The sequence below is a fragment of the Microcaecilia unicolor genome, unplaced genomic scaffold (genome assembly GCF_901765095.1).
Source record: "Microcaecilia unicolor unplaced genomic scaffold, aMicUni1.1, whole genome shotgun sequence".
Lineage (NCBI taxonomy): Eukaryota > Metazoa > Chordata > Amphibia > Gymnophiona > Siphonopidae > Microcaecilia > Microcaecilia unicolor.
The window spans coordinates 236357-262308 of NW_021963786.1; the positions used below are offsets into that span (position 1 = coordinate 236357).

The following is a 25952-nucleotide window of genomic DNA, read 5'->3' on the forward strand; positions in this document are numbered from 1 at the left end:
TAATGGTCTATGGACTTTTCCTTTAGGAAGCCATCCAGACCTTTTTTAAACTCGGCTAAGCTAAATGACTTTACCACATTCTCTGGCAACAAATTCCAGAGTTTAATTTGTTTTCATATACCCTGCCTAGGTGATAACTGGGCTATAAATATATTAAATAAATAAATAAATAGGAGAAACACTAGGATCCATATCTAAACTCTTGCATAAATGATCAAGAATGCTGATGGGGAATTTTCAATAAGGTACCTAGCTTAAAGGTAGGTGTATACTGCTAAGCCTGCTTAAAACAAGTTAGGAGATAGATTAATCAAATGCACTAATGTTAGTTATTAACGTGTTACTGCATAAATAATACATATTAATATATGCTAGTATGTGATAACATGGGAGCGTTTTTCATAAATCTAGCCATTATATTATAATCTATGTTGCATACATGTGGTCTGCCCATTTGAACACCCACCTGCATAGAACGTACCCATCAAACACTGGTGTGTCCAGAAACACGGCCTTTTGTGCATAAACGTGTCCATATATGTGGGTAATTGCATAAACTAAGCTTGCTTAGAGAATGAAAGTGTTAGTGGCTGGAAGCACCTCACTGACTTCCTTACTCCTCAGGCAGTATGAGGAAGAAGGGGGTGACTCAGGCAGCGGATTTCTTCCTCTGGCAGGACTTGAGCTACCCCACCAGACATTGAACAGGTACTGAACTTTGGAGGGTGCCCAGATCTACAAGGCCCCTCCCATCCCCTGTGGCTATGCCACTGATTAAAGACCCAGCATCTCTCACTCCTTTCCTTCCCTTTATTCATAGGTCCATTATCTCTCTCTCCCTCTCTTCCCTCTCTCCAAACCCTCACCCCCCACTCCCCCAACAAGTCTCTCTTTTTTCTTCCTTCCCTCCACCCCAGATACATTATCTCTCTGTCTCTGAGTCAAATATTTTTCCCTCTCTCTTCTCCCTCCACTTCCCTCCCTCCATCCTTCTCTCCCTCAATTTAGCATCCCTACCTATTTCCCCCTTCTCCCATGCACAGTCCAGCATCTCCCCCTCCTCATTTATCCCTGCCCACAGTTCTCTCTCTCCCCCCCCCCCCCCCCGGCCACACAAGATTCTCTCACAATTCCCCCCTCCTGCATTTCTCTCTTAATTCCCTACCCCCCACCGCTGCCTGCCTAAGGTTCTCCCTCCCCACCCCTTCCCACCTAGTTTACCTTTAGGTTTCTGCAAGTCTTCAGCCCTGAAGTAGTGGCAGCTGTACTGAAAGGTTGCCTGCACAGAGCCTTTCCCTCTGACCCGTCCCACTCCCTTCTAATGCAACTTGCTATTTTGGATGAGTCAGAGGGAAAGAAAGGCCTGGTGTAGGCCACAAGCAGCTTTTCAGTACAGCTGCCACTGCTGCAGAGCCGAAAACTTACAAACTATGAGCCATCGCAATTTTAGAGAATACCCTGTAGCTTGAAAATGGTCACTTACATATGTCTGTATCTGTATATGCATGAAAATGTCTAGAATACCAGCATGAACGCACATTCTTGCCGCCAGAAGGCAGCTCCTTACAGCATTATCTCCTTAATATGCATAAAGAACACAAGACAGCAAAATAACTTAATTGTAACCTCATCACCACAGAGAGGCATATGTAGATGTATGCATGTGTGTGTGAGTACAGATGTGTGACTGACAGCTGTTTACCTGTGAAGAAAAGATCCACTGAAAACTATTTCCCCCTTAATACAAATAAAAGTATGATGGCCGTAAAGGAAAGGAGGTTATTTATTTATTTTTTTATACTATGGATCTTAATATTTTCCGTGGTTTACATTAAAAACATAGACATCATAAAACACAAACAACATATGTGCCCAGGAATTTCACTTTGAAAGCCTGAGGGTGAAACCCCTGGACCCCTGATTCTGTGTTGCTGCTCCTGTACCTGATTATAATGCTCATGATGTCAGTGAGAAGTTGTTTCTGCTGGGCAGTTGGAGTACAGGGGAAGCTGGGTGGCAGGACTGTCTTCTCCTCCTCCTCCTCCTCCTCCGGCACAGACTGTGTCTCCAGAACTGGCTTGTTTTTTTTTCTCTTCCTAAAAGGGTGAAGAAGAGAGAGGGTGAGAGATGGAGTGTGTACATGCCATTTTTGAGATGGGAGTTCAGTGCAATGGATATAGCAGGACCTCCTGCCTGTAACTGAGAACTACTACTACTATTTAGCATTTCTATAGCGCTACAAGGCATACGCAGCGCTGCACAAACATAGAAGAAAGACAGTCCCTGCTCAACGAACTTACAATCTAATAGACAAAAAATAAAGTAATCAAATCAATTAATGTGAACGGGAAGGAAGAGAGGAGGGTAGGTGGAGGCGAGTGGTTACAAGTGGTTACGAGTCAAAAGCAATGTTAAAGAGGTGGGCTTTCAGTCTAGATTTAAAGGTGGCCAAGGATGGGGCAAGACGTAGGGGCTCAGGAAGTTTATTCCAGGCGTAGGGTGCAGCGAGACAGAAGGCGCAAAGTCTACTACTATTGGAGATTCTAGATGGAATGTTGCTACTATTGAGATTCTGTTGCTACTATTTGAGATTCTACATGGAATGTTACTACTACTACTACTATTTAGCATTTCTATAGCGCTACAAGGCGTACGCAGCGCTGCACAAACATAGAAGAAAGACAGTCCCTGCTCAAAGAGCTTACAATCTAATTGACAAAAATAATAAAGCAAGCAAATCAATTAATGTGTACAGGAAGGAGGAGAGGAGGGTAGGTGGAGGCGAGTGGTTACAAGTGGTTACGAGTCAAAAGCAATGTTAAAGAGGTGGGCTTTCAGTCTAGATTTAAAGGTGGCCAAGGATGGGGCAAGACGTAGGGGCTCAGGAAGAACAGCCCATTCTCCCACCACAAATTCACATCTTGAAGAGCAAAGTTACCAAAAGGTTTCAGGATCACATTTACTTTTCAGGCAAAAGTAGGAGAAAAAGCTGGCAAGGCATATCGTTTGCACAAGTATGAAATAGCGTTTTGTGTTTTGTTTTTCTTTACCTAACCGGGGGGGGGGGAGGTCTTTTACTAAAGAATTACCTTGAGTTATCTGCAGCAGGGCCGATTTATTCCTATGGGCCCTGCTGCAGACAACTCTAGCGAACCTTTAGTAAAAGACCCCCAATGTTTCTGAGGGCAGATCAGAAACATTATTTTTATTTGTTACATTTGTATTCCACATTTTCCCACCTATTTGCAGGCTCTGAGAAGGGCGACGAAAATGATAAAGGGGATGGGACGACTTCCCTATGAGGAAAGGCTAAAGCGGCTGGGGCTCTTCAGCTTGGAGAAGAGACGGCTGAGGGAAGATATGATAGAGGTCTATAAAATAATGAGTGGACTTGAATGGGTAGATGTGAAGCATCTGTTCACGCTTTCCAAAAATACTAGGACTAGGGGGCATGCGATGAAGCTACAATGTAGTAAATTTAAAATGAATCGGAGAAAAGTTTTCTTCACTCAACGTGTAATTAAACTCTGGAATTCGTTGCCAGAGAATATGGTAAAGGTGGTTAGCTTAGCGGAGTTTTAAAAATGTTTGGATGGCTTCCTAAAGGAAAAGTCCACAGAACATTATTAAATGGACTTGGGGAAAATCCACTATTTCTGGGATAAGCAGTATAAAATGTTTTTGTACTTTTTTGGGATCTTGCCAGGTATTTGTGACCTGGATTGGCCACTGTTGGAAACAGGATGCTGGGCTTGATGGACCTTTGGTCTTTCCCAGTATGGCAATACTTATGTACTTACTAGTAAAAAAGGCCCGTTTCCGAAACAAATGAAACGGGCGCTAGCATGTAGTTTTTTTTTTTTCTCCTGTAGTTTTTCCTTTGAAAAGAAAAGCACTGTATGAAGCGGCGCTGTCTTTTCCCGGGGTGATTGAGGTCGGGGAATCCTTGAGGTGGGTTAAGGGTTGCCTTATGCCGGGGATGTTTTTTGTTGGTTGGCGGGAGAGCAGCACTGTCTGGGGCCATCGGTTTTAACGGAATTTTGGTCCTTGTGGCAAGCAGCGGCGTCTTGTTTTGGGTGGTGTGGTTTATGGAAGGGAGAGTATGCCACTCTTTTGGTTTGTTATAGGGCAGCAGCGTAGGAACGATGCAGGAGGAATGCAGGACGAATGCGCAGCGGGAAGCAGCGCAGTGTGTGCATCCTCGAGGTGGGTGATGGGTTTTTTGAGGCGGGGGATGGTTTTGCACGTCCTGGGTTGCTTGGTTCGTGAGAAGGTGAAGGGGGGAGGTGTTCCAGTTATGTGCATGTGCGTGATAATGTTTTTTTTTTCTTTGTTGCCTCCGGTTTTGTATATTGAAGGAATTAGCGGTTTTGTATATTCAAGCAGTTTGCCAGCCGGTCTCTACTGAATCCTAGGCTGGGGAGGAGTAGGGAAGTTTCTCTACTCCTCCCCCCGCCTGGGTCAGTCTGTGATGCAGGCTAGGTCGGGTTTAATTTTTGCAGGTGGCGGCACATGTCGCAGATGGCGAGGGGCACGCTTCTTTTTTTTTTCTTTGTTGCCTCTGGTTTTGTATATTGAAGGAGTTAGCGGTTTTGTATATTCAAGCAGTTTGCCAGCCAGTCTCTACCAAATCTAGGCTGGGGAGGAGTGAGTCAGTCTGTGATGCAGGCTAGGTCGGGTTTAATTTTTGCAGGTGGCGGCGCACGTTGCAGATGGCGAGGGGCACGCTGTACTCCTGTTTCCCCGGGTCCAACAACAATATTTGTGTACATACCCAGTGCTGGGATATTCTCTGTTTCCAGCGGCGTTCATCTGCTCTCTCTGCTGCTCAGACAATGAGGCATTCTACAGCTGAATGCTCCTCCCTTCTTCTGTTTTTTTTCTTCTGATAGGTGAGTTCTATGTCGCATTCCGTTGCCTGGTAACAGTTCTGCTTTGTTAGTGGGCAAACCCCTTCTGATAGGTCCCTTCTGAAAGGTCCCTTCTGATAGGTCTGTGTTATGTCGGATGGCTTCACCACCATGAAACCATGAACCCTTTATCATGTGCAGTGTTGCCAGGTGGGCGGTTTTACCGCCCAATTGGGCGGTTTTCCGCGACCCGCCGCGGGAAATTTTTGCCCGCGGCGGGTTGCGGTTTTTTGGGCGGCTTTTTGGGTTTCTGTGCGGTTTTTTGGGCGGCTTTTTGCCTTTTTCGGCCGCGGGGGGGCGGGGTTAGTGACGTTTTTTGGGCGGGGTTAGTGACGTTTTGGGCGGGCCGATGACGTGGGAGGCGGGGCCGATGACGTGGGAGGCGGGGCCGATGACGGGGAGGCGGGGCCGATGACGGGGAGGCGGAGCCGATGATGGGAGAGGCGGGGCCGGTGACGGCGGGGGCGGGGCCGGTGACGGCGGGGGCGGGGGGTGATGACGCGGGGGTGGGGGTGTCAGGGGCGGGGTTTGTGTTTGGGCGGGTTTTGGGCTGGATTGGGCTAGAAAAAAATTTTCCACCTGGCAACCCTGATCATGTGCTGTGACTTCAGAATCTTTGTCCTCAGAATGTTCACGGTGCGTTTTATTATATTAGATGTACTAATCTCTACTCAAATCCTGCTGCAATGCCAGAGACCCCCACTGAGTTTCTTCACTTCTTCCCAACCAGAAGTTCTCTAGGTTTCTTCTAGAATTTTCTGAATTCTGTTAATGTTTTAAAGTATATCTTCCACCTCCTTTGGGAGGTTGCGCCCGCCTTTCATCTGCCACTTTTCCTGGAAAGAAATATTTTCTGATGACATTCTTGAGTTTGACTCCTCTGGAGCTTCATACCATGACCTCTTAATCCACTCACTGGAGAAAGGAAAGAAAAAGAGGTCGCTGACCTCTAACAAGAGGTTTCCACAGATACGTAAATGGGTGACGCCATCTTAATGGAGTCAGCACAAGTTCTCTCAGAACTCGAAAATTCTACAGACTTATGACCATGCACAAGGATTCCCATATCTCCGCTACTCACACAACTCAGCAGTACAAACCAAGCTAATAGGACATTGAATCTGCAGGGGAGCGGAGTGAATTATTTTATTTATTTATTGCATTTGTATCCCACATTTTCCCACCTCTTTGCAGGCTCAATGTGGCTTACAATACTGCTGTATATGAAGAACCCTGTTTACAACTAGGCAATCTCACTTTCTCTACTAATAAACAGGACAGAAAAGCAGCCATGCAACCGCTAAAGCTACTACCCATTTGGCAGGAGACTGTCCCTATGTCCTGTATATTTTGCACTGTCCGACCAAAAGAACTCTTCTTTGGACAAATGATCAAGGCAACATTACATATTTCTTCTGCTGGCAGAGAGCAAAGTAGGTAGACGTAACTCTAATTTTGGTGCTTTCTAAACTTCAAAGTTGCAGACTTGTCTTTTCATAGCTACACAAACTGACAGCCTGACAAGTTAGATAAAGTTGTCTTAAGAACTGGTGATTCGAGTTTGTTGGGAGACTCAAAGTAGAAACAGCCAAGAGGCTTTTCTATGCTGTTTAGTGAACACACTTTCAGTCTAATGGCTTCCTTCAATCCAGAGTGTGCAGGTCTTATTCTGCTTTGTTAGAAAGGGGTTTTGGGGAAACAAAGATGTAAGGATTATGGATTGATTAATATGCTGAAACTCTTTTAGCTAGGAATTTAAAAGGTGTATTCAGAGTACAGGGTATCCTGGACTAGAGCCTGCAGCTCAATAACCATCCTCACTCATTTAACTGCCACAAGAAAAGGCACTTCCAGGTTACAAACTTCAGGTGTGCCAACTCCATTGATTCCAACTGAGGGTGAGTGCTTTAGCAGGAGGTTTCTTGTTCCATAGCTCTTCTGTAAATTTTACCATCAATGGATGCGTGGAAAGTGTACTAAGGTCTGAGTTGGATTTAAAAAAAAAAAAAAAAAAGAGGTAAAACAAGAAATTGAATGGGGGAGAGTGGAATGGGTCCAGTTGTTGAAAGGGAAAGGGACTTGATATACCGCCTTTCTGTGGTTACAATCAAAGTGGTTTACATATAATATCCAGGTACTTATTTTGGACCTGGGGCACTGGAAGGTTAAGTGACTCGGCCAAAGCCACAATGAGCTGCAGTGGGAATTGAATCCCATTCACCAGGATCAAAGCCTGCTGCACTAACCACTAGGCTAGGTTTGGAAAACTCTTCACCCTCCCTAAAGAAAAACAAAGTAGTCAATGATCCAGCCAAGGTAATTCTTTCTCACTTATCTGTCAATCAACCTGGGCAGCCTCTTCTGATGTGAACCAGGTACTGATGAAAGGCTGGTTATGCCAGATGCTTGGTTTAGACTGTACCGAGGCCCATGATTTCTCCAGTCATTTCTCTCCTTGTCTTGTTCTTTTTTTGCAGTTGAGAGGAAGGTTATGACCAATAATTTTTGATCTAGAATATTGCTTATTAGACCTTCTTTGATAATACGATTGTTTTCTATAGGGCCTTTTGAGATTATTCTCCTGATGTTGATGACAAGCTTTGCAATGCTATGTAAAGATCCATTATCAAACCTACAGTTTCCAAATAGATTTTGCACCTTGTAGGCAGCTTGCATCTTGTCAGGCAAATCTTCATATAGCAGCAGACCGCTGTTCGCTTTCTTCTGCCTCTCTTTTAGATCACAGATGCTCATGTAGACCAAACAATTTGAACCAGGCCATTACCATGACCCCTCTTCATATGGTTGAGGTGCATGCAACCATCTCAGCAGCCCTCTATGCTAAACTAATATGATTCCATCCACATCCACAAGCTGTGATGAGAAGAGAGCCATCTGGTCCTGTGCTCGGTACTCTGTAGATATCTCCAGCTTTTCTGTACACTGGTGCATGTATTCCACCCTGTACAGCTGATAAGCTGCAATGTGACAGCTAAATATTGCAACTTGGAATACTGCCCCCTTGAGGTTTAAAAGATTTGAATCCTTAGCAGGTGGAATATTTAAATGCATCTTTGAATGTCTGGCTTTTTTCCCCTCAAATCTTCTGTATTAAATTTTCACAGAAGAACAACTATTAAGCAACAAACACCTCTACAACCTATCCCTCCATTCCTCCCCCCCTCCAAAAAAAAGACCCTCCTTCCTCCCCTATTGAATGTTTGGCTTTTTAAGTGCAGACTTTATGGTCATAGACTGGTGTAAACGCTTGACGTGATCAAAGTCTGGACACAGCTCATTTTATAGTTAATCACTACCATCTTTCAAACAGGGTCATAACAAGTTGGAGATTGTCAGATATACAGCTGAAGCTCTTTCAGCAACTGGTAGATAGGTAATGCCATTGGGTCGAACACATGAAGGAGACTGAAGATATTAGCTCTAGGGTCCTCTTCCTTTTGTACTGAGTAAAAGGAACGGGATTTTTCATGTTCTTCAGGTTAAGAGTGTGTCCTGTTTATGACACTACTCCTGTAACCTTCTAAAGGGCACAATTTATGAGCCTTCTTAAGAGATGCATGGACGCCAGCTCTGTGGGTGCTTGAGCACCCCCAATATTGAACAAACGCCTTCACTGTGTCCAGGAAGGGGTAAGTTCCATTGAGTTTAGTACCCCCAGTCATTTTGAAAAGTTGACTCCTGTGTAGGGGTGAACTTACTTTTAGCAAGATATCTGACTTAAATAAGGTGAAGACTATTCTTGAAGTGGGCAGCTCTTGAATCCTGTAGTTCCTGTTTTCTGACATGTGGAGACATTATAGCACAACTGGCAATGTCATGGTCTGGTCCCAGACTTTGTAACACAGCGAGTGCATGTTTCCAGCTGCAATTGCATTTCTTAAACCTGGTATTATGCAGGATTGTGATCCACTGTCTTTCTACTTCTCTTACTTCAAGTATTTGTGACTCTGGGTAAGTCCCTTAACCCGCCACTGCTTTAGGTACAATTTAGATTATAAGCCCTCTTAGGCAAGGTAATAAATTGTGTATCTGATTGTAACTTGCCTTGAATATGGATCTGGAAAAGATGAATTATACATCTAAAATTTAAATCCAATGTGATAACTGTATGGCTATAAAGAGCGGTATATTAAGCCTTGAATAAACCATAAACATGATCACTACAGCAGGAAAGAGGAAAACTTATAAGCTTCACCAGTACGGTGCACCCCCTGAGATTCCTCACACATAGTTCTGCCACTGCATCTCACTGCTGGGTGTTTGCTCCATGTGGGAAATGTTAAACCTAAGCAGTGCATCTTCCTTCTCTTACTGGTAAATGAAGTGTCTGGGGAAGTCTCCCTGGAAACCGTTGAGGAATTCATCAATGGGATGAGATCTGGCTGTCACCCCAAGGTGGAGTGGAAAGGGATTGGGAGGTCTTGGTCTTATCCACATCCTGTAGGATCCTTTCCTCATCCTGTGTCGCATCTGATTATGACTGGCTGGTGGTCTGCTGACCCTGATGGTTTTGATGGGAGGAAGAGTCTGTGGGTGAGATAATATTTGTTTAATAGTTGCTATCAGATAAGAGCTTGGTTGTACACAGATCCATCACAACAAATAGGGCCAATCCTCCCTCCCCCCACCGCCACCAGTGCAGAATCCATGGGTCTGTATAGCTGGCTACAATGGTTGCATCACTTTAAACAGAGATACCTGCCATCCAGTATCAGTTGTGCCATTATGATGATGGCAGAAGTATGATATCAGGACATTTGCTCCAAGCATTATTGTGTTCTATCAAACTTAAAGAAAATTTGCATCTGAAACCCGGAAGAAGATTCCAGGATCTCTTTAGCCTACACTAGGGGTTTCCAGGATCAGTCATCAAGGGCTACAAACAAGTCAGGTTTTCTGGATAGTCCCATTGAAATAGATCTGCGTGCATACTACCTTCACCGTATGCAAATCAGTCTCATGCATATTCAATAAGAACATCCTGAAAACATAGTAACATAGTAGATGACGGCAGAAAAAAACCTGCATGGTCCATCCAGTCTGCCCAACAAGATAACTCATATTTGCTACTTTTTGTGTATACCCTACTTTGATTTGTACCTGTGCTCTTCAGGGCACAGACCGTATAAGTCTGCCCAGCACTATCCCCGCCTCCCAACCACTGGCTCTGGCACAGACCATATAAGTCTGCCCAGCACTACCCCCACCTCCCAACCACCAGTCCCGCTTCCCATCACCGGCTCTGGCACAGACCGTATAAGTCTGCCCAGCACTATCCCCGCCTCCCAACCACCAGCCCCGCCTCCCAACCACTGGCTCTGGCACAGACCATATAAGTCTGCCCAGCACTACCCCCGCCTCCCAACCACCAGTCCCGCTTCCCATCACCGGCTCTGGCACAGACCGTATAAGTCTGCCCAGCACTATCCCCGCCTCCCAACCACCAGCCCCGCCTCCCAATCTTGACTAAGCTCCTGAGGATCCATTCCTTCTGAACAGGATTCCTTTATGCTTATCCCACGCATGTTTGAATTCCGTTACCGTTTTCATTTCCACCACCTCCCGTGGGAGGGCATTCCAAGCATCCACCACTCTCTCCGTGAAAAAAACCTAACCTGTGCGACCCCTGCAGTGTGTTTTTTTATCTAGCAAAAAAAGGTGCCGGTACTCAAATGCAAGGTGGGGTGGGGTGATCACTGTGAGACCCACCCCACAACAGCCAGGCAGCCCCCTGCAAACAGTCACAGAACCTATGATAAGACAGAATTGGTGTATAGAGCCTGAGCTCTTTCATTTTAAAACTGAGGGTCTCTGGGTCAATTTTAGCAGAAAACGGAAAAGGTGCCGGTACTCAGTACCCCCTCAAAAACAGCCCTGGACCCCTGAAGCCTGAAGTTGGAGGCCCCTGGCATCAACCAAATGCCCCTGGGTTTGCCAGAGTTCATTGTGGTAAGTACCTTCATTCCTTGCACTACTTTTGTTGGTATTTTCTTATTCTTCCCCCCCCCCCCCCCCCCCCTCCTTCTCTTCTATAGTTTAACCATTAGTGACCACCTTGACACTAGGAGTTGCAGGTTACAGATCTCTTAGGAGCTGTGCCAATCTCAAAAGCAAAAAACCAGCATCTCCTGTCTCATAGCACTGCCATTGGGCTACTCTGTGTTTCTTGCACATTTGGGGCCAGATCTGTAAATAGTGTATAAAAAATAGTTGCATCCAAAAATAGCGCTATTCTATAAACTGCACCTAAAGTTAAGCGTGGTTTATAGAACAGCACATAGGACCGGGGAACGCGCCTACATTTAGACATGGTCATTTATACCACTGAAAACCTGGTATGAATACCCAAACCTAAATGTAGGCATGTTCCCCCGAATTCTATAACCATGCGCATAAATTTGAGTAACACCCCTCACACGCCCACACTCCTCCCATGGTCATGCTCCCTTTTCAGGTACACATGTTTGAATTTACACGCACCTCTTTTTAGAATACGCCTAAAAAGATATGCATGTTAATTCCAATTATTGCCATTTAGTGCTGACAATTGGTTGTTACTGGCCAATTATCATCACTGATTGGCTTGTTACTCAATTAAGGTACCCATGCAAATTGGGCGCCTCACCGCACCTTATATAGAATTCAAGGGTTTGGGGGAAATTTGGAGCAGGTCACATTTTTGCTAGGTATGCAAGGATTTCTGTTTGTATATACATGCAAAAGCTACATTGTCAACCAGTACCTTACAGGGCTAAATTTAAAACTCTATGTTTGATTTTCAAGGTCCTCAGACAAAATGGGCCAGAGTACTTAAATAATAAGTTAGCCCTTTACACACCTTTAAGATCTGTAAGGTCCTCTCAATGATCATCACTATCTGTACCCAAGTCAAAAGAAATTGTACAATGTGATACCTGCCAATGAGCCTTCTCAGGAGTAGCCCTCACGCTCTGAAATTTACTCCCTGATGGGCTACATCTAACTTGAGACTACCTCTACTTCAGGAAGCAGGTGAAAGCCTGGCTTTTCTCCCAAGCCTTTAATACGCAGGGTGACTGACTATACACTCACTCTGCACCTGGACTAGCATCCTTCACACACTGTAACTTATATCAGTTCCTTATCGCTTGCTTAACTATACAATAAATTAAGTTTAACTAATCATTAAATTAATCCAACTCACTCTGTACCACACATCTTGTCCCCATCTATATATCTGGTTAGCTGTATTGTTGGTTTGTTTCTTATCTAAGGAGAGAAGGGACTCCCTGTTCCTGATACGTGGAGTGACCTTTTAATTGATCATAAATTCTTTTGCTCTCATTAACAAGAGGTTTGGTCACCACACTCATTTAACTATAGACCGTACGTGACCCCTGACACAGGTGCTGTGCACCGAAACATGGCCTGTGTCGGGTCTTTATTGGAAAATTGTTTATTAAAGGAACTGTGTCCCGTTTCTGAAGGCTCTTGGTGCTTTTTTGCTTTAAGCTGTATTGTAGAAAATCTTTAGCATCATATCTAATTTTAGTTGAATGTTCTAATGCTGCTTATTACGTGTATCATTATATATAGAGAGAGAAAACTAACAACTTATAGCAGCAGCTTCAGAGAGCATTTTCCATCTCACAGATAGGCTGCAGAGAATACCTTCTCCTGCTTTAGACTTAGTCCCACCCACCCTACCCCTCTACGCACCCACCCCTAGAGTGACATGTCTTATATAACCTCCCTATCAACCCACTCATTACTTTTACCTCACCCATTTCTATTCTTCTATCACCTTCTCCCACTACTCCAACCAGAGTTACACCTAATCACACTGACCACCCTTCAACATCTTCAGTCCTTCTGTGACTGTTCTCTTGTGCTTGACTGCTTAAATATTAAATGCTTTACTTTTTGTCTATTTAGATTGTAAGCTCTTTGAGCAGGGACTGTCTTTCTTCTGTGTCTGTACAGCGCTGCGTACACTTTGTAGCGCTCTAGAAATGTTAAATAGTAGTAGTATTATGCTAACATCGTATTATATCTCTGGTATTTCAGTTCCAATGCTGTTAAATGTGAATGTTTTTGACACTATTTCACAGTGGTTCTATCATTAGGTTTCAATATACTGTTTTCAAGTTTACCTCATTTATTGTATTTATGTTTATTTTATTATTGTTATGCTGTTAAGAAAATTGTAAGTTTTATGTTAAAGTGTACCTACTGTACATCGCCTTGGGTGAATCTCTTCCTAAAGGCGGTTAATAAATCCCAATAAATAAAAATACATTGTAGTCGGTTTTCTAACAGAAACTACCCTGACAGCTCATGGCTTAAGGAGTCCCTACTATCTGTACAGGCAGCACATTGGAGATAAAATAGGTTCTGTACATTTTAGATGCAAATGTACATAGACTGTTTACTCTCTCAGCTTTACTACACTCCTGGGAATGTCTCTTTCTAACCTAGGTGATGCCTGTGAGGAGATCATTTTCTAACAGGACAATCTGCCTGAAGGAATACTCTTTACTAGACTAAATCCCTTTGGGAATCATTTTCTTTAAGAGTACTGCAGCACCTCTGTGTTCAAAGCAGCTTGTCATACCTATGACAAAACACCCAGAATCCACCAAGAAGGACAGCAGTCATGGTTTCACATTTGGAAGGGTCAGAGCCCACCAATTTCAGGTTTTTTGAAAACAAAAAACATGTGCTTTCTTCCACCCATCAGGAGGAGAGGTAGGAGATGTGGAGGGGTCACAGGGCAGGGAACAGAGATAAGGAAGTGTGGTGGTGCGGGGGGGGGGGGGGGGGGGGGCTATATTTTACCTTATATTTTCTGATCTCAGATACTTCATTGGATTTCCCAGTCCCTGCCAGCTTTGAGAGGTCCTATATTTAGAAGAAATATTAAGTTGTTCATTATTTACAGAATCAATTGAGGATCTTATTTTCTTTCCTCGTCAGTCCCACCACTGTGTAGGTTTATAAGTATCATTTTCTCCCCTTATCACAAAGGTGCTCCATTAGCTACCACTGCCTATTAAAGCACGCTGAGACCCCCATTTTTCCAAACTTTAGAGCTCACACCTCAGAAAAGCTGCCATCTGCCCACACCCTTCACTTCTAGATCACCAGTGACAACTACTGTCACCCACTGCTTCACTAGTGCAGCAAATTCACCTTTTCTGTACCAGTGAGCTGACAAACGTCAAAAACGTACATCTCATTGTCAGAATCTAACATACAGGCAAACTGCCCCTCCACTGTGCCTTGGAAAATAAAATTATAGCATAACCACTATGGGCCCGATATTCAGTTGGCCGAAGGCAGCGCGTTTACTGTCTGCTGCTGACGTTAAACCCAGATAATCACTGCCAGGTCATATCAGGTGACCGGCATTGAATATCCAGGTTTATTTTGGTCTCTAAAAAATTAACCATATATGCCAATATTTGGCACTAACCGGTTAACTTTTTAGCGGTCAAAGAAGGCCTGCTATTTAAGCAGCCTATTCTGACTGCTCAACATAGCCGGTTTGACAATGAATATCTGTGCCTAACCGGCTATGTCATGTGCTATAGTCAGTTAGCAGCTAGCCACTAGTCAGGATATTAAGCAGCAGATAACCGGTTATGTCCTGGTACATATCCGCAGTTAGGTGCTTAAACGCTATTTAACTGGCCAGGAGCCGTTCCTGGCCAGTTAAATAGTTTTGAATATCGAGGGGTATGAAACTGACAGTATTCCCATTACACAAGATGTCCTGTTAAGGATTAACATCTAATGTGACAGAGGGGGAAGAGCCAATTTCACTGATATGCACAGGGCTACACTGGAGCATAAACCCACTAATTCTGCAACTCTTTCTGCCACAAAGTTCCTCAAAAGGACATTTAGGGGGGGAAGTTATCAATGTGGACGACTGTTAAGGTGTGCTATTTTAGTATTAACCCCAGTTATTAGTAACTAGTTCTCAATGCATAAAATGGGATCTGTGCTAAAATAGTGATAACACATCTTAACAGCAGGGGCGTAACTAGGTGGGGCCATGGGGGCATGGGCCCCCGCAGATTTAGCCCTGGCCCCCTGCTTTCATCCCCCCCACCGCCGACCCTCCCCCGCCACATTCGACCCCCCCCCCCTCCCGCTGCCAACCCTCCCCTGCTGCTGGACCCCCGCCAGCAAAAAGTCCTCTTCAGTGCCGGTCTCCGGCGCGCTGCTGATCTGGATTCTGTTTCTGTGAGTCCTGACGTCCTGCATGTAGGAACGTGCAGGACTCACAGAAACAGAATCCAGATCAGCGAATGTGCGGGACTCGGAGACCGGCGCTGATGGGGACTTCAGCTGGTGGGGGTTGAGGACCCCCACCAGCAAAGGTACCTGGCAGTGGTGAGGGAGGGTTGGCGGCGGCAGAAGGGGGGATCGAAAGGGACGGGAGAGGGGTGCCGGGGGGGGGGGGCTAAAATGTGTCCCCTCACCTCAGGCTCTGGACCCCCCTCCCGCCGAAGTCTGGCTATGCCCCTGCTTAACAGTAACCCACATTGATAATTTCCCCCCTTAGTGTGAAGAGTTTCAGTTTCTGGCAACTAGAGCCGAAATTGTAATGTCATAATGCCTCATTCCACCAATGCCTAGGAGCCGACCTCATCAGTGATGTCACAATGGCTTGATGGCCCTGTACTAGACTCACTTTTATTACATATAGCAGTGATTTAACCAGCGCTGATATTATGATCTCATAATGTCTCATTTCACCAATAAGTGCCAACCTCATTAGTGATGTCACAAAGGCTTGATTGTCCTATACTGGATTCACTTTTATTACATACAGCTGTGATGTCCATTTCTAGACATTTCTTTTTATTTCTTTAATTAAAAGGGGAAGTTATTTATTTATTGCATTTGTATCCCACATTTTCCCACCTATTTGCAGGCTCAATGTGGCTTACAGAGTTTTGTTATGATATAGTCAATGAAAATAGCATGTCTTAACAGTAGCCCTCATTGATAACTACACCCTTACACTTCAAAGAAGGTGTAGGCTAATATTCAGTAGTATAGCCCACATGTAAATTTTCACTATATACGACGCAGTTAATATTTAAACTCCACAGTCAGCAATGAATATCCAGATATGATACCAACCACTGCTGACCAAAACAATGGAGGGACTAGTAGCACACCAATTAATGGAATACTTAATGCACTTCTCGGAGTTTCACAGCTCTCAATCAGGCTTCAGACCATGCTATAGCACTGAAACAGTCATAACCACCCTGATCACAAAATTCAGAATAATAAGCCAAGGCCAGTCAACACTACTACTACAATTTGATATGTCAAGCGCCTTCGACTTAGTAGATCACACAATACTAATGACCTTGCTCGACAACATAGGAATAACTGGAGCAGTAGCAGCCTGGTACCTGGCAAGATCCTAAAAAAGTACAATACATTTTATGCTGCTTATCCTAAAAATAAGCAGTGGATTTTCCCCATCCATTTTAATAATGGTCTAGAGACTTTTCCTTTAGGAAGCCATCCAAACCTTTTTTAAACTCTGCTAAGCAAACTGCTTTTACTATATTCTCTGGCAACGAATTCCAGAACTTAATTACACATTGAGTGAAGATAAATATTCTCCAATTCATTTTAAATTTACTACTTTGTAGCTTTATTTCGTGCCCCCTAGTCCTAGTATTTTTGGAAAGAGTAAACAAGCGATTCACGTCTACCCATTCCACTCCACTCCACTCATTATTTTATAGACCTCTATCATATCTCCTCTCAGCCGTCTGTTCTCCAAGCTGAAGAGCCCTAGCTGCTTTAGCCTTTCCTCATAGGGAACTCGTCCCATCCTCTTTATCATTTTCGTCACCCTTCTCTGTACCTTTTCTAATTCCACCATATCTTTTTTGAGATGTGGTGACCAGAATTGAACACAATATTCAAGGTGTGGTCGCACCACGGAGTGATACAAAGCATTATAACATCCTCATTTTTGTTTTCCATTCCTTTCCTAATAATACCTAACATCTATTGGCTTTCTTAGCCGCTGCCGAACACTGAGCAGAGGGTTTCAACATATCATTAATGATGACGCCTAGATCCCTTTCCTGGTCAGTGACTCCTGATGTGGAACCTTACATTACATAGCTATAATTCGGGTTCCTGTTTCCCATATGCATCGCTTTGCACTTGCTTACATTAAACGTCATCTGCCATTTAGATGCCCAGTCTCCCAATCTCGTAAGGTTCTCTTGTAATTTTTCACAATCCTCTTGCGATTTAACAACTTTGAATAACTTTGTGTCATCAGCAAATGTAATTACCTAACTAGTTACTTCCATCTCTAGATCATTTATAAATATGTTAAAAAGCAGCAGTCCCAGCACAGACCCCTGGGGAACCCCACTACATAAGTACATAAGTACATAAGTAGTGCCATACTGGGAAAGACCAAAGGTCCATCTAGCCCAGCATCCTGTCACCGACAGTGGCCAATCCAGGTCAAGGGCACCTGGCACGCTCCCCAAACGTAAAAACATTCCAGACAAGTTATACCTAAAAATGAGGAATTTTTCCAGTCCATTTAATAGCGGTCTATGGACTTGTCCTTTAGGAATCTATCTAACCCCTTTTTAAACTCCGTCAAGCTAACCGCCCGTACCACGTTCTCCGGCAATGAATTCCAGAGTCTAATTACACGTTGGGTGAAGAAAACTTTTCTCCGATTCGTTTTAAATTTACCACACTGTAGCTTCAACTCATGCCCTCTAGTCCTAGTATTTTTGGATAGCGTGAACAGTCGCTTCACATCCACCCGATCCATTCCACTCATTATTTTATACACTTTATACACTATCTACCCTTCTCCATTGAGAATACTACTGTTTAACCCTACTCTCTGTTTTCTATCATTTAACCAGTTTTTAATCCACAATAGGACACTGCCTCCTATCCCATGACTCTCCAATTTCCTCTGGAATCTTTCATGAGGCACTTTGTCAAACACCTTTTGAAAATCCAGATACACAATACTGACTGGCTCACCTTTATCCACATGTTTGTTCACCCCTTCAAAGAAATATAATAGATTGGTGAGGCAAGATTTCCCTTCACTAAATCCATGTTGGCTTTGTCTCATTAATCCATGCCAGACTATTTTTCAAAAACAGAACAATCATCTTCAAAATACTATTTGGCATGTCACCGGACTACATGCTAGACATGATCAAACTATTACCAAGAAATGCAAACCCAGGAACCAGAGGTTACTTACTAGTTCACCTGCCCAACTGCAAAAACGTACTATACAAGTCCACCTATACGGCAGGATTTAGCTACCTGGGCTCAAAATGGTGGAACTCAATTCCCATAGTCATAGTGGAGGAGTAGCCTAGTGGTTAGTGCAGTGGACTTTGATCTTGGGAAACTGGGTTCGATTCCCACTGCAGCTCCTTGTGACTGTGGGCAAGTCACTTAACCCTCTATTGCCCCAGGTACAAAATAAGTACCTGTATATATGTAAACCACTTTGAATGTAGTTGCAAAATACCACAGAAAGGCGGTATATCGAGTCCCATTTCCATTCCATTCCATAAGAAGCATCACAAACTACCTCCAGTTCAGAAAAGACTTAAAGACAGTGGCGTAGGAAGGGGGGGGCGGTGGGGTGGTCCGCCCCGGGTGCACGCCGCTGGGGGGGTGTCAGCTCGCTGGTTCCCTGCTCTTTCTGCCCTGGAACAGGTTACTTCCTGTTCTGGGGCAGAGAAAGCAGGGAAGCAGCAGAGCCGACGCAGCTCCCAGTGACGTGCACTGGGGGCGGACCGGCCCTCCCGCCTGCCCTCCACTGTAAGGTAAGGGTGCATTTCGGGGGGGGGGTGCGCTCCGGAGGGGGGGGGTGCGCCGTGCCCTGCACCCGGGGGGGGGGGGTGCGCAGCAGCGATCCGCCCCGGGTGTCAGGCACCCTCACTACGGCACTGCTTAAAGACCTACCTCTTCAGGAAATTCTATGAGTAAAATATGCTCTAATCATTCTGGAATGACACAACACAACCTCTAACTGTAACACATCTTTTTATATAAGAAATGAACTAAGACATATCTTCTCAAAAAACCCAATGACAATTCCATATACACTAATAGTTATCTTGCCAACCAATGTAAAACACAGAATACTTAAAATGTGCTAATAACCTTACCTAACTAAGGTGATACTAGAACACCGGGATTAGTATGTATGTTATGGAAAATTGCTCATAGATTAGTTCACAATATTTAATTTCTACTGTACATATAAGGAAGCAAATTATATAATACTCAAAATTCTCTTCTGTTTGATTTTCCGAGCCATAAAGACACCTTTGGGAAGAAACGTTTTATATGCTTGTTCGCGTATCAGGCGGCTAAATTCTGGAAATTTTTATCTACAAAATTATGGTCTTTATCATCTTATGATACATTTTAAGAAAGGCCTAAAGACGTTATTGTTTTCTCAATACATGGAAAGGAAATAGTTTGTTCTAATTCTGTTATACATTTTGAAAATGTTACATCCTAGACACTTTCAGGCTCATTTTCGAAAGAGAAGGACGCCCATCTTTCGACACAAATCGGAAGATGGGCGTCCTTCTCACAGGGTTGCCCAAATCGGTATAATCAAAAGCCGATTTTGGGCATCCCCAACTGCTTTCCGTCGCGGGGATGACCAAAGTTCATGGGGGCGTGTTGGAGGCGGGACTTGGGCGTGCCTAACACATGGACGTCCTCGACCCATAATGGAAAAAAAGGGCGTCCCTGACGAGCACTTGGACAACTTTACCTGGTCCTGTTTTTCTTACAACCAAGGCACAGAAAAGTGCCCGAACTGACCAGATGAACACCAGAGAGAATCGGGGATCACCTCCCCTTACTCCCCCAGTGGTCACAAACCCCCTCCCACCCTCAAAAAACATCTTTAAAAATATTTTGTGCCAGCCTCAAATGTCATACTCAGGTCCATCACAGCAGTATGCAGGTCCCTGGAGCAGTTTTAGTGGGTGCAGTGCACTTCAGGCAGGCGGACCCAGGCCCATCCCCCCCCCCCCCCCCACCTGTTACACTTGTGCTGGTAAATGTGAGCCCTCCAAAACCCACTGTACCCACATCTAGATACCCCCTTCACTCAAAAGGGCTATGGTAGTGGTGTACAGTTGTGGGTAGTGGGTTTTGGGGGGCTCAGCACACAAAGTAAGGGAGCTATGTTCCTGGGTGCAATTTGTGAAGTCCAATGCAGTGCCCCCCTAGGGTGCCCGGTTGGTGTCCTGGCATATCAGGGGGACTACGAATACTGGCTCCTCCCATGACCAAAGGGCTTGCATTTGGTTGTTTCTGAGATGGGCGTCCTTGGTTTCCATTATCGCCGAAAATCAGAAATGACAAGTCTAGGGACGACCATCTCTAAGGACGACCTAAATATCAAGATTTGGGCGTCCCTGACCGTATTATCGAAACGAAAGATGGATATCCATCTTGTTTCCATAATACAGGTTTCCCCGCCCCTCCACTGGGATGTTTTGCGAGGACATCCTCAGCAAAATTTGGGTGTCCCTTTCGATTATGCCCCTCTTTGTGATCTAGTGTCTTTCTGTAATCTGCTTTAAGTAACATAGTAAATGACGGCAGATAAAGATCCATACGATCCATCCAGTCTGCCCAACAAGATAAACTCATTATACATGATATGCAATACTTTATATGTATACCCGAGTTTGATTTCTGCTTGCCATTTACAGGGTACAGACCGTAGAAATCTGCCCAGCACTTTTCTTGAACTAAAAGTTCTGAAGCTAACATCGAAGCCCCTTAAAATTTACACTCAGCCCATCCATATCTATTCAGTTATGATCAGGGCATAGACCATAGAAGTCTGCCCAGCACTGGTGTTTTGCTTCCCAATTACTGGTGATGCCACCCAATCTCTGCTAAGATTCCATAGATCCATTCCTTCTAAACAGGATTCCTTTGTGTTTATCCCATACAAGTTTGAATTCCATTACCGTTTTCATCTCCACCACCTCTCGCGGGAGGGCATTCCATGTATCCACCACCCTATCCATGAAAAAATACTTCCTGAGATTACTCCTGAGTCTGCCCTTTTTCATCCTCAATTACCGCCTTCCTGTCTTCAGAAAAGGTTTGTTTGCAGATTAATACCTTTCAAATATTTGAACATCTGTATCATGTCACCCCTGTTTCTCCTTTCCCCCAAGGTATACACGTTCAGGTCGGCAAGTCTCTCCTTGTACAGTTTACAATGCAAATCCCATAACATTTTCGTAGCTTTTCTTTGCACCGCTTCCAGCCTTTTTACATATTTAGCAAGATATGGCCTCCAAAACTGAACACAATACTCCAAGTGGGGCTTCACCAATGACTTGTAGAGAGACATCAACACTTCATTTCTTCTTCTGGTTATACGCTTCTTTATGTAGCCTAGCAGCCTTCTGGCCATGGCCACCGCCTTGTTGCATTGTTTCTTCACCTTCAGATCCTCGGACACCATCACCCCAAGGTCTCTCTCCTGAGTCAAGCTTACTAATCTCTCCCCTCCTAATTGGTATCTTTCTTTTGGGTTTCTGCACCCCAAGTGCATCACTCTGCACTTCTTGGCATCAAATTTTAACCTCCAGACCCTCAACCATTCTTCTAATGTTTGGAGATCCCTTCTCATTGTTTCCACTCCCTCCACTCTATTGACTATTTTCATGCCATCCGCAAAAAGGCAAACCTTTCCTTCTAACCCTTCAGCAATATCTCTGACAAATATATTAAACAGAATTGGCCCAAGCACCGACCCCTGAGGAACTCCACTGCTCACCTTCCTTTCCTCCGAGCGGATTCCATTTACCACCACCCTCTGTCACCTGTTGGTCAACCAGTTTCCTATCCAGTTCACCACTTTTGGTCCTAAGTTCAGCCCTCTCAGCTTATTCACAAGTCTTCTGTGGGTGACCATATCAAAGGCTTTGCTGAAATCCAAGTAGATTACATCTAGCGCACGTCCCTCATCCAGTTCTTTGGTCACCCAGTCGAAGAAGTCAATGAGATTCATTTAGCAGGATTTTCCTTTGGTAAAGCCATGTTGCCTCAGATCCTGTAACCTGTTGGCTTCAAGAGAGTTAACTATCCTTTCTTTCAGCAGTGACTCCATTAATTTTTCCTACCACCAATGTGAGACTTAACGGTCTGTAGTTTCCCACTTCTTCCTTGTCTCCACTTTTGTGAAGAGGGACCACATCCACTTGTCTCCAATCCCGCGGAACCTCTTCCGTCTTTAAAGATCTATTAAATAAATCTTTAAGAGGTCCCGCCAGGACTTCTCTGAGCTTCCTCAGTATCCTGGGATGTATCCCATCTGGCCACATAGCTTTGTCCACCTTCAAATTCTCAAGCTGTTTCTAAATTCTTTCTTACATAAATGGTGCAATATCCACTCCATTCTCAGATATTCCCTCGGCAGCCAACCGCAGTCCTTCTCTAGGATTTTCCTCCGTGAACACCGAAGAGAAGTAACTGTTTAGCACATTCACTTTATTCTCATCACTCTCCACATAGCCATTCTCATTATCTTTCAGTCTTGCAATTCCATTTCAATCTTTTCTCCTTTCTCCAATATATCTGAAAAAGGTCTAGTCACCTCTCTACATCTTTAGCCATTTTTTCTTCCGCTTGTGTTTTCACTAACCGTATTTCCCTCTTTGCTTCTTTGAATGTAATCCGATAACCTTTTCCGTGATCCTTTTGTTGCGAGTACTTTGAGTTTTGTGCATCCGCATTCCGCCTTCGCCCTTATATCAAACCATATTGTGTGATGATCACTATTACATAAGTGGGCACCCACACGGAAAAAGCTGATATTCAAATCAAACCAACTGAAACAAAATAATGTCAAACTGGAAGCTGGACTTCATATTTTGTGCTAGAACTCTGTCACTCATACTGTCACTACTCTCTTCGCAAAATGCGCTTTAGAGCATCTGCAGCATTAAACCTAACTTTTCTTCCCATATTAATGTTATGTCTCTGCCTCAGTGGCATGCTCTCAGCTCGCCCTCTAGTGGTCAGACCTGGTGGGTGCAATGGACTGTCTGTTTGTGGCTTTCCCAGTTTCAGAAGTCATGCCGGTCCGGTCCGGATTTTCTAGCCTGCTAGTTGGTCTTGAGACTTTTTGGAACTGAGCTGTTTCCGTACCTGGTGTACTCCCTGGCTGTTGGCCTTTATTAACCTCCTGGAAGCTTCCCTAGTTTGCCTTGCAACAGAGGTCTTCAGAGGTGTTTCTTCTGCGAGTGTTTGTTGCTGCGCTCCCTTTGCTACCCTCAGTATTCTGCTTTTAGAACTTTGCCTGGACTTGGACTTAGACTTTGCTTGCCGCCTGCCTTTGGAACTTTTGCCTGGATCTGACTTTGCTTTTGCTCGCTGCCTGCCTTTTGAACTTTTGTCTGGACCTGACTACTGCCAGGGTTGCCAGGTAGAATTTTTTTTTCCAGCCCAATCCGGGCCAGAAACCAGCCCAAAACCCGCCCAAACACAAACCCCGCCCCTGACACCCCCCCCCCCCCCGTCACCGGCCCCGCCCCCGCCGTCACCGGCCCCGCCTCCCACGTCATCGGGCCCGCCTCCCCGTCATCAGCCCCGCCTCCCACGTCATCGGGCCCGCCTCCCCGTCATCAGCCCCGCCTCCCCGTCATCGGCCCCGCCTCCCACGTCATCGGCCCCGCCTCCCACGTCATCGGCCCCGCCCAAAACGTCACTAACCCCGCCCAAAAACGTCACTAACCCCGCCCCCCGCGGCCGAAAAAAATCAAAAAGCCGCCCAAAAAGCCGCCCGGAAGCTTAAAAAACCGCCCAAAAAACCGCAACCCGCCGCGGGCAAAAATTTCCCGCGGCGGGTCGCGGAAAACCGCCCAATTGGGCGGTAAAACCGCCCACCTGGCAACACTGACTACTGCTTTTGCTTGCCGCCTGCATAGAGACTTCTGCCTGGACCTGATTTTGCTTTTGTTTGCCGCCTGCCTTTTGAACTTTTGCCTGGACCTGACTTCTGCTTCGTCTTGCTGCCTGCCTAAGAGACCTTGCCAAATCCAGGTACGTCAGCTCTGCCTGTGCTGGTGTGGGGTGAGTGTTCCTCCTGCCGCTGCCGTCCCTCGGCAGTGGCCCAAGGGCTCACTATACTACTACTACTTGACATTTCTAAAGCGCTACTAGGGTTACGCAGCGCTGTACAATTTAACATAGAAGGACAGTCCCTGCTCAAAGGAGCTTACAATCTAAAGGACAAATGTATAGTCAGTCAAATAGGGGCAGTCTACATTTCCTGAGAGGTATAAAGGTTAGGTGCCGAAAGCAACACTGAAGAGGTGGGCTTTGAGCAAGGATTTGAAGATGGGTAGAGAGGGGGCTTGGCGTAAGGGCTCAGGAAGTTGATTCCAAGCATAGGGTAAGGCGAGGCAGAATGAGCGGAGCCTGGAGTTGGCGGTGGTGGAGAAGGGTACTGAGAGGAGGGATTTGTCCTGTGAGCGGAGGTTACGGGCGGGAACATAAGGGAAATGAGGGTAGAGAGGTAATGAGGGGCTGCAGACTGAGTGCATTTGTAGGTAAGAAGGAGAAGCTTGAACTGTATGCGGTATCTGACTGGAAGCCTCAACCTCGTCCAACTATAACCACTGCCTTCAGGAATCTCCAAGCTGTCGACCCCCCTACCCTATCCTCTCACATCTCCAATCTCTTCCCTTCCATCTCGTCTTCCGAATCTGTCGACATGGCTGTCTCTACCTACAATGAAATTCTCTCCACCACTCTGGATACCCTAGCTCCATCCGTCGCTCGCCCCACTCAGCCCTGGTTAACCCCTTGCATCCGTTACCTTCGCTCCTGCACCCGATCTGCTCAACGACTATGGAGGAAATCTCGCACCCTGTCAGATTTCACCCATTACAAATTCATGCTATCCTCCTTCCAGTCCTCCCTATTCCTTGCCAAACAGGAATATTATTCTCAATTAACCAATTCTCTCAGCTCCAACCCTCGTCGCCTCTTCGCCACCCTCAACTCCCTACTCAAGGTGCCCTCCGCTCCCACCCCCCCCTCAATCTCTCCCCAAACACTAGCTGACTACTTCCGCGATAAAGTGCAGAAGATAAACCTTGAATTCACTTCCAAGCCTTCTCCTCCCTGTGACTTCTTAACCCACTCCCTCAACCAACCTAACATAACCTCCTTCTCCTCCTTCCCTGAGATCACCAAAAAGGAAACTGCTCGCCTTCTTTCTTCCTCTAAGTGCACCACCTGTTCCTCTGATCCCATTCCCACCAATCTGCTTACCAACATCTCTCCTACAGTTAACCCCTCAATCTGTCACATCCTCAACCTCTCTCTCTCCACTGCTACTGTCCCTGACACCTTCAAGCACGCTGTAGTCACACCACTTCTCAAAAAACCATCACTTGATCCCACCTGTCCCTCCAATTACCGCCCCATCTCCCTTCTACCCTTCCTCTCCAAATTACTTGAATGCGCTGTCCACAGCCACTGCCTTGATTTCCTCTCCTCTCAGGCCGTCCTTGATCTGCTTCAATCCGGCTTTCGCCCACTACACTCGACAGAAACAGCACTCTCTAAAGTCTGCAATGACCTGTTCCTTGCCAAATCCAAAGGTCACTATTCCATCCTCATCCTCCTCGACCTATCTGCCGCCTTTGACACCGTTAATCATAATTTACTTCTTGACACCCTGTCCTCATTCGGGTTCCAGGGTTCCGTCCTCTCCTGGTTCTCCTCGTATCTTTCCCAACGCACCTTCAGAGTATTTTCTAATGGCTCTTCTTCCACCCCCGTCCCATTCTCTGTTGGAGTTCCTCAAGGATCTGTCCTTGGACCGCTTCTTTTCTCGATATACACCTCTTCCCTGGGCTCGCTGATCTCATCACATGGTTTCCAGTACCATCTCTATGCCGATGACACCCAGCTTTACCTCTCCACTCCCGACAC

General features: G+C 45.3%; 1 protein-coding gene across 1 annotated transcript in view; it reads right to left on the reverse strand.

Moving 5' to 3' along the window:
- LOC115459632 (cilia- and flagella-associated protein 65-like) overlaps positions 1 to 25952 on the reverse strand; it is a 221962-nt gene that overhangs the window by 38281 nt on the left and 157729 nt on the right. The window contains exons 28-30 of the mRNA XM_030189437.1: positions 13749 to 13811; positions 9244 to 9458; positions 1944 to 2096 (exon numbers count right to left, since the gene is read on the reverse strand). Of these exons, the coding sequence (XP_030045297.1) occupies positions 1944 to 2096; positions 9244 to 9458; positions 13749 to 13811 (431 nt within the window). The remainder of the gene's footprint in view (positions 1 to 1943; positions 2097 to 9243; positions 9459 to 13748; positions 13812 to 25952) is intronic.